Source organism: Solanum stenotomum, chromosome 3 (genome assembly GCF_019186545.1).
Source record: "Solanum stenotomum isolate F172 chromosome 3, ASM1918654v1, whole genome shotgun sequence".
NCBI classification, from domain to species: Eukaryota; Viridiplantae; Streptophyta; class Magnoliopsida; order Solanales; family Solanaceae; genus Solanum; species Solanum stenotomum.
The window spans coordinates 10,797,380-10,812,126 of record NC_064284.1 but is presented as its reverse complement, the minus strand read 5'-3'; the positions used below and the strand labels follow the sequence as shown (position 1 = coordinate 10,812,126).

Sequence of the window (14,747 nt, the reverse complement as noted above, 5' to 3'; positions counted from 1 at the left end):
TATTTTGGTAAAATATGGGCTTTTATTAATACTGAAATGAATTAGTAATTACACCTCCATTCACTTCCGTGGGCATGGCCCAACCCAACACTAACCAAATACTGAAAAGTAAATAAATAAACATCAATTACTAGCCTATTCTCTTTTCTAGATCGACGTATATATCCTTGTATGTAGGGTTTCCTAATCGTTCCCCTTTCATTTCCCCTTTTTCCGCTCCTCTGTCTCTATCTTCACTCTTCATCAACTGCATCTTCTCTTGCTTTGGATAATCATTGTGATGATATTGGCCTCCTTGACCTCTGTTACATCTAACAAGAGTAAGTAATCGAGATTTTTATTTCTCGTTTCCCTCTTGCGAAGAAGGCCGCATACACAAAGTTGGTGGAGTGCGTAGACGAGGAAGAGAAGCGGACGCTTAAGAAAGTTTATAAGACGACAAAGACAGAAGCTAAGTTAGCAGTTACGAAGGCTAAGATGGCAGCTTTCGAACGATTGTATGTCGAGCTGGGGGACAAAGGGGGGGAGAAGAAATTGTATAGGCTCGCAAAAGCAAGAGAGATGAAGGCTCGTGACTTGGACCAGGTGAAGTGTATCAAGGATGAGGAAGGCAAAGTATTGGTGGATGAGACCTCCATTAAGCAAAGATGGCGAAGATACTTTCACAAACTTTTAAATGAAAAAGGGGGCGGAGACATTGTGTTGGGTGATTTGGCGCACTCTAAAAGTCTTCGGGACTTTGGGTACTGCAGGTGTTTTAGGATCGAGGAGGTTATACGTGCTATTAGTAGGATGAGTAGGGGAAAAGCAACCGGACCCGATGAGATTCCGGTGGATTTTTGGAAGAACACGGACAAGGCAGGTATAGAGTGGTTGACTGGGCTGTTTAATGTTATTTTCAAGACAGCAAAGATGCCTGATGAATGGGGGTGGAGTAACAACTACAGGGGTATCAAATTACTAAGCCATACTATGAAGATTTGGGAGAGAGTGGTGGAGATAAGGGTGAGAAGAGGGGTATCCATTTCTGAGAATCAGTTTGGATTCATGCCGGGACGGTCGACTACCGAAGCCATTCATCTTATGCGAAGACTGGTAGAAAAATATAGAGAACGGAAGAGAGACCTACATATGGTGTTCATTGACCTTGAAAAGGCCTATGACAAAGTACCGAGGAATGTCCTCTGGAGGTGCTTGGAGGCTAAAGGTGTCCCGATGATTTATATTAGGGCGATAAAGGACATGTACAGTGGAGCCAAGACTCGGGTTAGAACGGTTGGAGGTGACTCGGAACATTTCCCAGTTGAGATGGGGCTGCACCAAGGATCAGTCCTTAGCCCATTTCTATTTGCTTTGGTGATGGATGAGTTGACGCGGTCTATTCAGGAGAGGGTCTCATGGTGTATGTTATTTGCGGATGACATAATACTGATTGATGAGACGCGGGACAGAGTTAGTGCGAGGTTGGAGGTGTGGAGACAAACGCTGGAGTCCAAAGGGTTCAGGTTGAGTAGGACTAAAACAGAATATTTAGGGTGCAAATTCAGTGATGCGTTAGATGAGGCAGATGTGGATGTGAGACTAGCCACACAGATCATCCCCAAGAAATAAAGTTTTAAGTATCTTGGGTCTGTAATTCAAGGGAGTGGCGACATCGACGATGATGTCACACATCGCATTGGGGTTGCTTGGATGAAATGGAGGCTTGCCTGTGGAGTCTTGTGTGATAAAAAAATTCCACCTAGACTTAAAGGTAAGTTTTACAGAGTGGTAGTTAGACCGGCCTTGTTGTATGGAGCGGAGTGTTGGCCAGTCAAGAACTCACATGTCCAGAAAATTCATGTTGCGGAGATGAGGATGTTGAGATGGATGTGTGGGCACACTAGGAGTGATAAGATTAGAAATGAAGTTATCCGGGAGAAGGTAGGAGTGGCCTCTGTGGTAGATAAGCTGAGGGAAGCGAGACTGAGATGGTTTGGACATGTGAAGAGACGATGCGCAGACGCCCCAGTGAGGAGGTGTGAGGGGCTGGTTGTAGATGGTACGCGGAGGGGTAGAGGTAGGCCTAAGAAGTATTGGGGAGAGGTGATTAGACAAGACTTGGCTCAGCTTCGCATTACCGAAGACATGACTCTAGATAGGAAGGAGTGGAGGTCGCGTATTAAAGTTGAAGGTTAGTAGGGCTAGCGTGTTGTCCTCCCTTGAGAGGGTATGGGTTGTTAGTGTTTGTAGTAGTCCTAGCCTTGCACTTGCAGTTCCTGTCTGTGTTACCTACAGCCTTTTGTTGTTTACTGCGTTTCACTTATCGCATTGTTCTTTGGATGTTACTGTCTCCTTTGTTGATTATATACTTTCTTTCTTATTGGATTCTATGTTTTATACATTGTTTTCCTCGCCTTTTACTTGGATTTGATGTACTTGAGATGAGGGTCTCTCGGAAACAGCCTCTCTACCCCTACGAGGTAGTGGCAAGGTCTGCGTACAATCTACCCTCCCCAGACCCCACCTAGTGGGATTTCACTGGGTATGTTGTTGTTCCCTCTTGCTACTGATGATCTCCTTGTTTTCCAGCTGGGTTCTTAGGTTCCATGGGTTGACAATATTGCTACTTTTTGTTAGATATTGGCTATTGTAGGAGTATCTCCTCATTTGGTATGATTTTCCCTATTTTCCAATGTCGTCCCTTTTAGCTTTCTTTTCCTGCATTCTGATTTGTGCTTTCCTGTAGGTGGTTTGTGACAGAGTGCATGGAGCTCTCTACTTCCACCCTTCGTTGATGATGAAACATACTCCTCCATTTTAAATTGTTCCATCTTGCCTCCAGATCCTCCCATTCGAGTCCTTTTTTGCTGGCTATTGTAGTATCTAGATAGCATTTCACTTTTTTGCTGCCTTGAAGGCTTTTGTAAATATTATGCTTCGTGAAAAAATTCATGTTGTAGCCTTGGCTGCCCCTATCCCTTTAGCAGTGATACTTTTAAATATAGACATAGTCGCTTGTCATTGTTAACTATCTTTCTCCCTTCTATCTCCATGTTATCCCTTCTATCTCCATGTTATTACCGTCTGTAAGGGAGAAATTTCCTTTATCTATTGCTCTGTTGGCACAGTGATCTGCCAGTTTATTGCCCTCCCTTGGAATATGCTGAAAGATGACTTATTTACCTTGTAAGCATGTTTTGCTCTCTGCTACCATGTCTGTAATTAACCATGGACATGCCCATTCACCCTCTAGCACTTTATATAATAGTATTTAATCTATAATAATTCAATTGTTTTGTGTCTGTTTGCTATGTTTGTTTGCCTGTAGTATAGCCTTTGCTTCTGCAACTGTGTTAGTGGTATTATCTATGCATGCCCCTTCTGCATATTCAATATCTCCCCGTGGAGCGTATGAATTTCCTGAAATGCATATAGACCAAAAGAGGGAATGAAAGGATAGGAATAGGAATTATAGGAAAGACACATCTCCGTCCAGACAAGATCCTTAGATGATCATTTTGTTCATTCCATACACAAAATGCATATGAACTGAATCCCAAATTTCCCCTTGATGCTCCATCTGTATTATACTTTACCCAATCTTTGGGTGGGAATTCCTATAGTATCTTCTTGACCTTCATTCTAAGACTGTGGTGCTGCAAGTGCTCCACCATATTATGCCAGTTAATAGGAAAATTCATGCTAGGTTTTCTCATTTTTATCAACATGTATATATTCCTAGAAACATTGTGGATGATTCTAGCTATTGTTGTTTTCTTTCCTTCATGCTTCATTCTATTTTTTTCCTCCGTAGTTCCCATATTACAAAGCTAGGTATTACTTTATAAACTGCTTTCATATTCTTCCTTATATCAGTCCTCCACCACAACATTATCACTTCTGTCAATGAGAGTCCCTCCATTTTTAGACCTGCAAAAGAACAACTAAAGGACCACGTCCTGTTAGCTGCATCCGACTTCAGAAACACATGAGTTAGTGTTTCTTGTTGAGGACTTTCACAACACCAACATTTAGATGGCTCTTCCAGCCCCCATCTTCTCACCTTGTCATCCACTGAAAATTTAAATTTTCATAGTCTCCACATTATGAATGTCATTTTAAAAGGTACACCTGGCGTCCATATCCACTTATAAATTTTATTTTCCTCTTCTTTGTGCCTGATATATTGCCACGATGATTTATCTGTGAAATTCCCCCTTGTCTCCAACATCCAACATGGTACATCAATCCTTGCTTCACTCCTTGGGGGTTGAATATTTTGCACAATATGATGCACCAGTTCTTGTGGAAGTATCTCCTTCAACACATCCTCATTCCATTTCCCCTCTTGAGTTAGTTATACAATTTCTTTATATGTATCATCCCATGCAAAATCTTCCCCAGTTATAGTATACAGATCTCTTAGACCAATCCAGTTGTCATGCCATACTGATGTTGACCCATTACTTGTGTGCCACAAGATTTGATGCTCAATTAGATCTCTAGCTTGCAACATTTCTTTCCATACATGTGATCCTCCTCCTCCCGTTTTACACATACTCAAATTAGCGTGGGTATTCTTGCAGTATTTATTTTTCATATACTCACTCCATATCGATGATTCTGTTCTGAAGTTCCACCATAACTTACAGAAAGTGAATATATGTTGGTGATAATAATAAATTGTGTCGGTGATAATAATAAATTTTAAAAAGTAATAATGTGATTATAAATTTTATTTACATATGAAATAAATGGTTAGTAGATATAAATGTGGGACTGTTTTAACAAAATACAAATTTGTGGATCAATTTTTGTATTAAAAATATCTCGAATCAAGATATGAAATTCCCATATCATGGCTTTTGGAGAATATGGAATCACATCTCATGATATGGAATCATGAGATGGAATCATCGTAAAATCACATATCCAAACGCTGATTTCATCTCACGATTCCATATCGTGATATGACATCGCATGACCAAACGCCTACTTTAAAAAAATTACATATAATTATATTTTCATGTATTATGCAAATAAATAAATTTATATATGTTATCTCTCTTGTTCGTTAATCATTACATTCATTTGTTTGAAAAAGAAAGGAAATAGGACTCACTATCTTATGTGTCACCAATTTGATGGAGCCAGTGGTGGATCCAGGATTTTCATTCAGGGGGTTCGAAAAATAAAAGTATAAACGTGTAAATAAGCCTTTAGAAATGGAAACCTTGAATCCTTTTGGGTTTAAAACTGTAATACTCCAAAAAAAAATTTGAACTAAGACTTGAACCATCCTTCATTGTGAGTAGGATTTTATCGAGGAATTAAAATTTCTTAAGTGTTAAGGTCACTGGATGTAGCACCTTGAGTTCCAAAAAGAATTAAATTGGAAATAGCAATATCTGAAAATTTGCAAGTTAAGCTAAGTATGAGTTTTGGGTTGATTTCAACCGATCATAACTCCTAGCTCAGAATGATTTAGGTGTTCTACCAGATACCGCAGGAAATATCTTTGAATTATCTTTCCAACGCCACCGAGTTTTCTAAGTTTCAAGGTCGGATGTGTGAGATATGGCCTTTTGAAGATAGGCTGTCCATTTAAGGAAAGTTGGCCGAAAATAGAGAGGGGTATTTTGGTCTTTTCCTTACCCAATCAGATTTAATTTGTTTTTAGTAATATTTTAAGGGTATAATCTGATTAGGTTCAGTTTTATAATCCTAGTTTACGCCTAGGGTTTTAGTTGAGAGAAAAGAAGAGAAAAGAAGAAGTGAAAAGAGGAGAAAAGAGGAGAAAAGAGGAGAGGATCAATCGTTCGTCGAGATTCTTGCGTCTTGTTGCAGATTTTCGCCATGGTTTTAATCCCTAAGAGGTATGTAAGCTTCCATAGTGTTGGGTTTGTTCACCCACACGCCAAACATGTTATTTTCAGCGCAAATTTCATTCTTGAAGTTGAAAGATTAGAGTTCTTGATAGGTGTTCTTGAAGTTCATTCTAAATCTTGTTATGTTGGGTTTTGGATGATTTCTTGAGATCAAAGTGAGTGTTTTAAGGGATGTATTTAGTAAATTAGAGTGTACTTATGTTAAGTAATCAATTCTAAGTGATTGGGGAAGAAACCATTCGATTCTAGGCGAAATAGGGTGAGAAAACGAGAAAGAAACTTGCTGAATTTTCTGGGTTGGGGCCTGGCGCGATGCGCCTGCCAGAGTGCCCCAAACCCACCTCTGAAGTTTAGGGGCTGGCACCCCGCGCCACCCATAGCGCCAGGGTCGCCTGCCCCATCCAGTTTGTCGTCAGTTGCCCTGTTTGAGTTCGTTTAAAGTGCACCTTAACTCCTTTTCGATTTTAACCACTCTAAGCTACTTCTAAACACCTAAAATCATTCCTAACATGATCATAACCTTGAATTTATAAATCAAATTCAAGGTAGAGTTGAGAGTCAAGTTTGAGAGTTCTTTCAAACCTTTTGATAAGGTCCCTTAGAGTCATTTTTAGGAGTCTTCTACAATTATTAGTAACTTGTTTCAAGACTCGAGCAAGTGAGTATGAGGATGAGGAGAATGTATTCATGAATCTACTTTGTCATCATGAGATCTTTCATATCATGAACCAAAACTCTTGAATTCATAATTCACATTCAAGAGAGAGTAAAGAGTAGAGTTCAAGAAAGCCTTTGAGTTCAATTGTGAATCCTTTGAGATCAACTATCGATTTGAACTACGTTTTGAAGAAGTAATTCAGAGAATGAGAAGAGTTGTATCATGAGTTCCATAATGTTATGTAGACCTACGAGTCAAGTCGTTCATGCCATTAAATTTCGCATGAACTCCAGAAGTTGAGTATCTATGAGAAGAGAAATATCTTCAGATCCTAAGTCTTAAGTATTGAGTTTCTAACCCATTTGAGATTACATTCCTAATCATGAGACTATTACTTATTTCCTATGAAGTCAATGAGTTGAGTTGTTCACGCCCATAATTTCGCATGAACATTATAAGTCGAACAGTCATGAGATAAGAAGTATCTTTGAGTCCTTGAGTTGAGTAGTTCATGCTCATAAATTTCGCATGAACCCTCTGAGTTGAGCATTCTTAAAGTGAGTAGTATTGTTAAAGTTCTTGAGTTCCAAGTTTTGAGTTCTATTTTTGGTTATTGAAAACCTTGCATTAAGTTGTTCACGTCCATAATTCGGCATGAACCATATTCTAAGAAGTCTTTTACAAACGTTTTAACTTTGTTTTAAGACTTAAGTTTTGAGTTAAGCAAAGAGTAAAGAGTAAAGAGTTGAGTTCATTTCTTCAAAAGAGTATATTGGGACTATGTATTCCCAAAGAGTAAATGTTTTCACATTTAAACAAGAAAGGAAACTGAGATTTCAAAAGAGCCTTTGAGCTAGTTTTTCAGTAAAGAGAAAACTATGATTTCCAAGAGAGCTTTTAAGCCAAGTTTTGAGTAATTATCTCAAACCAAAGAAAGAGTTTTGTTTTTACAAACATATGAGCTAAGTATATTTTGGGAGTAGTATTGAGCACTGATATAGAGATGCGAGTTCAGATAACTCAAGTCTCCATAAACCATGTAGCCATCATGGGTAGTAAAAGATCATACTTTTTAGATGACGCCTTAAGATGTTTTTAGCATAGACTAGTGGATCCACTAAGTTAAGCGTTCTATATGACGGTAAAGTATAGGACAATTCTGGCAGCGTGGGCAGGACGTTGTATCACCACTTAGGCTCATAGTGATGGTTGTCGGTTAGAGAAACTCCCACAGAAACTATATTACTTTATTATATAAGTTAAGTTGAGTTTGTTATTGCATTTTCTTTAACAAACTAAGTTGTTTTTACTGTTTTATAAATCTTTACATATATTGCATGTGTATAGTTGTTTTATATTGAGTTGAGTACCCAGAGTCGAATATCTAATCTCTGAGTTGAGTATCTTATCCTTGAGTACTTTTGAGTTGAGTAAGTTTGAGTTGTTTTGAATATCCTTGAGTATTCCTTGAGTTGAGTAAGTTTGAGAAAAGGTAAGTATGTTTCCTTTTTATCAAGTTTCAAGCTTATGTTTATGCTTTAGAATTCCTCTTACATGCTCGTACATTCCACGTACTGAGCCATTTTGCCTGCATCTTCTCATGATGCAGACACAGGTATTCAGGATCATCAATAGGAGATTCGTTGATACATCCGGGAGTTCGAGTTAGCTATGGTGAGCCTCCTTGTTTCTGGATGATTTCATTTTCTATTCAGTTTAGTCAAGATGTCGTGGGTCTTGTCCCGACTTCCATCTTTATCAGTTAGAGGCTTCATAGATAGTCAGTATAGTTGAGAAGTCTGTATCATTTATTTTATTAAATGTTTTAAAGACTAAAGTTTCCCTTTTATGGCAAGTTGTATATATTTTATTATACAGAGTTTTCTTTGGATTTAAAGTTTGTATTTAAGTTTTATGAACTTTTATTTCAGTTTTAAGCTTTTGCATGCTTAAGTTAGTCTTCCGCTTGTAGTCAGCTAGGATGAGGGTTTGCTTGGGAACCAACAATGGTTCTTGAGTGCCGGCCACGTCCAAGGTGTAGACTCGGGTCGTGACAAAAACCAAACTTTTAGCACATTTTTTAAAGTAAAAAAAAAAAACTAAAAAAAAACAACTTGAAAAACAGAACTGGAAATTAAAAAAAAAAAATTGAAAAAGTAAAATATAAAATGCTTTCACTAGGAATCGATCCGGTGACATACAACTTAATTTCAAGGGTACTTGCCACTATGCCATCAATTCCTCTTTGTTATTGAGAGGGTTCAAAATATATATATCTACAGAAATACATAAAATTTACCTTATATATACCGTGCAATTTTTTGTCGAGGGGGTTCGGGTAAACCCCTGGATACCACGTGGGTCCCCCCTGGATGGAGCCTCGCACTATCTTAGGTGTCACCAGAACTATCTTGATTTTTTTTCTTTAAATGTGGATGGACCCCACAGTTGCTAATTTTATCATATTATTATTCTATATTTATTCTATTAAAATAACATATAAATTTCCTTATCTTACGCATATATTAGTTATGTTGGTTTCTAGCCTAGCCCCCTTGCTTATACTTATTTCTATTGAGGATATTTATATTTTTATTAATAAAACACCACCAGACAGAGTGAGTGTATTTTTTTAAAAAAAGTTATGTTGGTTTCTAAATTTTCAACCAAACATCTTATTAAATGTAGGAAATTTTACACAAATCTATAGTGGTAAAAGTTAATTACATCTTATTCCTACTCTTTTTCAAATTACAAAAATCTCTTAAATTTGATGGAATTTAGGTACATCCCAAAATGTCCCAATACATCGCGTCTCGATTTCGAATACATCACATCTCGGTTTCGGATACATTATGCAACGTCTCGGTACGTCGTATACCTCCTGATACATAGTGTAAAGTAATGCATCCGATCGATGAATCGCGTAAAATGATCTATTTGAGAATAGGAGAGAGTAGGGATTCTTATATTTTTTCAAATGGTAAGAAATGTTAGATAATATGGTAAAAAAGATTGTATAGTTAGAAATTTTTTTCAACTAACAAATTAATATACACATAACTTTATTTTATTCAACTACCAAAAAACCCCTAAATGTCAGGATTAAAGATCAAGCGGACAATGCAAGTTTATGAACAGCTAGCTAACGGGCTAATTAACACAACTTATGGATGGATCCAATTTAATAGATATTTTGAACCAGTTGGATAGTTAAGTATCAAACGGCAAGATGGGTATTTAGCTAGCGTATCAGAAAAGTAACACATATCATTTGGTTCTACATATACTATAGCTTGAAGTCTTTGGCATATTAATGTTACACGATTTGATTTTTTCAGCCATTCATCTACAGTTTTCTATCTTCTATCTATATTGGCGTTGAATTAAGTTATTTAGAGTTAGGCGCAATGAAATGATGAATATTCTATTACGACAAATTAAAGAGAAGTATTTTTCTTTCAATAATTTCTATTAACTAGGTAGTTATTTGAGAAATCAACTATGTTATATGGGAAACATGTTAAAATAAGAAATCTTGCATAAATAAAAGAGTTGTACAAAAACACTCAAAAGGGAGAAGACCTAATTAATACTCTCCTTCTTTCAATTTATGCGTTTACTTAAGATGAATACGTATGAAATAGCTTTTAACTTTTCGACCGATGTATAAAACACCTAAGAAAGGGAGTTTGTGATCTGCATAATATATATAAAAGTATATAGGTTCGACTTACTAAAGGAGAAAAAAAGGTGAGAACTACTAGCTAGGGAAATAAAATAGTGTCATGGAGAGAAACAAAAGGTCCTAATAATAACTAGAGTATGGAGTTGCCAATGCTAGCAGAGGTGATTTCCTACGAATAGTGATACCACTGGCTTCGGTCATATCCAACTCCTCCGGTTTTGGTAATGAGAAATTGAACTTGTGCACAAGTCTTGCTAATGCTACCTCAATTACCACAATAGCAAAAACAGTTCCTGGGCAGCCCCTTCTCCCTGCTCCAAACGGAATCAACTCAAAGTTTAATCCTTTTATATCAATATTACTATTTAAGAATCTCTCTGGTCGGTACTCCTCTGGATCATCCCATGACAACGGGTCTCTTCCAATTGCCCATGCGTTGATAATAACTTGAGTTTTTGCAGGTATGTGATAGCCAAGTAATTCAATGTCTTCTGTTGATTCTCGAGGAATTAGTAGTGGAATTGGTGGATGAAGCCTGAGAGTCTCTTTGATAACTGCTTTAAGATAGAGCATATTTCTTAAGTCATCCTCTGTTATCTCTGTTTTCCCTTGCCCTAATTCTCGCACTTCATCTTCTAATTTTTTCATCACTCTTGGATGCCTTAAAAGCTCTGTCATTATCCACTCTAAAGCTGTATATGTTGTATCCACACCAGCAGCAAAGCTATCCTACGCATTAAAAAAAGAAACACACAAGAAAAAACTAAAATTGTTAAGCTGGATTAGGCGTATATGACAGTGGAAGCATAATTAATACTTAATATTCAAAATCACCAAGTTTTTAACGATGAAGCCATACAGTAGTACAAATTATAATCAAATGCTCCGAAATTTTTTTTAAAAAAAAAAAACTCGCCAAGGAGGGAATAAATAGTATGAGAGATGATTCATTACCAAGATGATAGGTTTCAATGAATCCCTTTGAAGAAGAAATCCAGTTTCCTTTCCATTCTGAATTTCCAACAAAACGTCTACAAAGTCTTTAGCTTCACCCATGCTGTACTCTCCTCTGTTTTTCCTACTAACGTGTTCTTCAATCACACTCTCCAAAAATGTATCCAACTCTTTAGCTACTTTCTCCACTTTGTTGTCCAAACCACTGATTTTATTGACCCATTCAAGCCATGGAATGTAATCCCCAATGCTAAAAGTACCCAAAAGTTCACCAAATTCTTCTAGAGTGACCTTAGCATTCATTCCTCCTTGTCCTTCTTCATTATATTTCCTCCCTAAGGCCACTCTGCTAACTATGTTATTGGTGAGAGAACATAAACAATCTCTTAAATCTATCACTGAACTCGAAGAATTAGAATCACACTCTTGTCTGATTTTTACAATCATATTCGATGTCTCTTCTTCTCTGATATCACGATAAGATTGGACTCTTTTGTTGCTGAGAAGGTGAAGCACGGTGACACTTTTAATTTGTCTCCAGTATTCACCATAGGGACTAAAGGCCACATCCTTAGAGCCATAAAAGAATCTATCAGCGATGCTAGATTTAGGTCTATTTGACCAAACGAGATCGTGTGTTTTCATGATATTGCGAGCAGCATCTACAGAGGAAGCAACAATCACTGGCTTACTGCCAAAGTGAAGTAGCATGACTGGACCATATTTTTTGGATAGCTTATGCAGAGAGCGGTGAGGAAGTGATCCGAGTTGATGGAGATTGCCTATGATTGGAAGCTTTGTTGGAGATGGTGGTAACTTATTTGAAGTAGAAAAGAAGCATTTATGAAGGAAGAAAAACAGAGGAATTAGAAGAGCATACCATGTAAGATCCATTGTTACTTTGTTTTTTGTCAACTAGGAAATGTAGAATTGAGTGTATAAATGGAATAACTAGTATAAAATATCTCCTTATTTTTAATTTGTGTATAACGTTAAAGGATAAGCTTCACCACACAAACTAAAGGAGGCTATTGATTTTCATGCTTGACTAGTACCAACTTTAAACACAAATTTTTGTATAGTTCACACAAAGATAACCATTCGATCTTTAACCACAAATTTCATTTGCATAGGATGCAATTAAGTTCACTACATCTTCTATTTTGTCCTCTCCTTTTTATACTACAAAATATTTAATTACTTTCAAAACATCAGATGAAGTCATTGAAAATATATAACAAAGTCACTAGGAACGTTAAAGATAGGATTTTTTTGACATTCAACTCTTTCTTTTTTAAGGGAAGCAATGCAAATTGTAGTGTAGAATAGCTTGAAGTTTTTGGCTTATCAATGTTATCTGTGGAACATGTTAAAATAAGAAATCTTGCATTCGAGAACATAAAAGAGATATACAAAACACCTAAGAAAAAAGGAGGCAACCAGTACACTTCTTACATACAGTGAATTCTCTTGCAATGCCCTTTCCAATGGGTTTCGAATTATTAGTAGTTTAGTACTTATTATATTTTATGACATAATAAGAAATGGTAGGAGGAAAAAAAACTAACTACCGCACGGAGTTGCCACTGCTAATAAAGGTAATTTCCTGCGGATGGAGATGCCAGTGCATTCACTCATATCCAAATCCTCTTTTTTCATTCCTTGTGGTAATGCAAAATTGAATTTGTGCACAAGCCTTGCTAATGCTAGCTCAATTATCACAATAGCAAAAGTAATTCCTGGGCAACCCCTCCTGCCAGCTCCGAATGGAATCAACTCAAAGTTTAGTCCTCTGAAATCAATATCACTATTCAAGAATCTCTCAGGCCGGTACTCCTCTGGTTCATCCCATAATAATGGGTCTCTTCCGATTGCCCAAACATTAATAAGAACTTGAGTTTTAGCAGGTATGTCATAGTCTAGTAATTTTACGTCTTCCATTGATTCTCGGGGAATTGGTATTGGAAACGGTGGATTAAACCTGAGAGTCTCTTTGATCACTGCTTTCAGATACTGCATATTTCCTAAGTCATCTTCTGTTATCTCTGCTTTCCCTTGGACTAATCCTCGCACTTCATTCTGTAATTTCTCCATGGCTCTTGGATTCCTCAAAAGCTCTATCATTATCCACTCTAAAGTTGTATATATTGAATCCACGCCAGCAATAAACGAGTCCTTTACATTAACAGATTAAAAACTAGTTTATGAGCTCCATTATTACTCGGGGTGGGTTAATTACTTTTCAAAAAGGCCTTAACACTTATACATAAATCACAAATTTATAAATTTTAGATTTTAATATAAAGTAAATGAAAATAAATCACAGATATTATAGAATTCAAACTAATTGGCAAAATAATAGGGAAAATTACAAAATATGTAAGTAGTGTATATATAGTAGATACATTATACAACATATACATATAGGATATATACCTATACACAGATATGCAATTGAAGTATATAGGTACTAGGAAGTACATACTTTAGCCATGTTGGTAAACTAGATTGCCAAAGTGTACGTTTACTTAAGTTTCGCATTATAAAATTTTAAGTCCCAAGTTTTAAAATTTGAACTATGAATCAATATATTAGTACAAATTATATCCAAGTGATTAAAAAAACAATTGAAACAAGACATGCCAAGGAGGGAATAAGAAAAATGCTAAATTACCAAGAGAATAGCTTTCAATGAATCCCTTTGAAGAGGAAAACCAGTTTCCTTTCCATTCTGAATTTCCAGCAAAACATCCACGAAATCTTTAGCTTCACCCGCACTATATTCTCCTTTGTTGTTTCTAATCACACGTTCTTCAATCACGCTGTCTAGAAATGCATCCAAATCTTTAGCTACTTTCTTCACTCTGCTGTCCAGACCATTGATTTTATTGAGCCATATAAGCCATGGAATATACTCACCAATGTTAAAAGTACCTATAAGTGCAAGAAGTTCTTGTAAGAGAGCCTTAACAGCTATTCCACTTTCCCCTTCATTGTATGTCCTTCCTATGGTCACTCTACTGATTACGTTATTAGTCATACAACTTAAAACATCTCTCATATCTATCACTGAATTCGAAGAATCACCACCTTGCCTGATTTTTTCAATCATGTTCGATGTTTCTTCTACTCTGATATCACGAAAAGATTGGACTCTTTTGTTGCTGAGAAGGTGAAGCACGATGACACTTCTAACTTGTCTCCAGTATTCACTATAAGTACTAAAGGCCACACCTTTGGATCCATAAAGGAGTCCATTAGTGATGCTAGATTTTGGTCTAGTTGACCATACGAGATCATGAGTTCTCAAGATATCGCGAGCAGCATCAACAGAGGAAGCAACAAGAACTGGCTTACTCCCCAAGTGAAGTAGCATGACTGGACCATATTTTTTCGATAGTTTATGGAGAGAACGGTGAGGATGCAACCCAAGCTGATGCAAATTTCCTATGATTGGGAGCTTTCTTGGAGATGGTGGTAATTTTTTGTTATCATTAAAAGTGGTAAATAAGCAGTTATGAAGAACGAAAATGAAAACAAGCAGAGGAACAAGTACAAAATACCAAGGAAACTCCAT

General features: G+C 36.8%; 2 protein-coding genes and 1 long non-coding RNA gene across 5 annotated transcripts in view; 1 reads left to right on the top strand and 2 right to left on the bottom strand.

Moving 5' to 3' along the window:
- Positions 1 to 12,252, bottom strand: part of LOC125860348 (cytochrome P450 71A3-like) — a 23,411-nt gene extending 11,159 nt beyond the window's left edge. The window contains exon 1 of the mRNA XM_049540289.1: positions 11,171 to 12,252. Within this exon, the coding sequence (XP_049396246.1) occupies positions 11,171 to 12,064 (894 nt within the window). The 5' untranslated portion in view covers positions 12,065 to 12,252. The remainder of the gene's footprint in view (positions 1 to 11,170) is intronic.
- The window catches only part of LOC125860347 (cytochrome P450 71A4-like), a 17,998-nt gene extending 3,251 nt beyond the window's left edge, over positions 1 to 14,747 (bottom strand). Inside the window, exons 1-3 of one of the 3 annotated variants that reach the window (XM_049540288.1) lie at positions 13,845 to 14,747; positions 13,152 to 13,345; positions 10,481 to 10,751 (exon numbers count right to left, since the gene is read on the bottom strand). In XM_049540288.1, coding sequence (XP_049396245.1) covers positions 10,481 to 10,751; positions 13,152 to 13,345; positions 13,845 to 14,747 — 1,368 coding nt within the window. Of the gene's footprint in view, positions 1 to 10,211; positions 10,752 to 12,733; positions 13,346 to 13,844 lie in introns of those variants that run through there. The other 2 variants (XM_049540287.1, XM_049540286.1) reach the window with 2 other exon arrangements.
- On the top strand, positions 197 to 3,056 carry LOC125860360 (uncharacterized). The gene is made up of 3 exons (XR_007445845.1): positions 197 to 320; positions 2,584 to 2,652; positions 2,729 to 3,056. It is a non-coding gene; the product is annotated as an uncharacterized LOC125860360 (long non-coding RNA).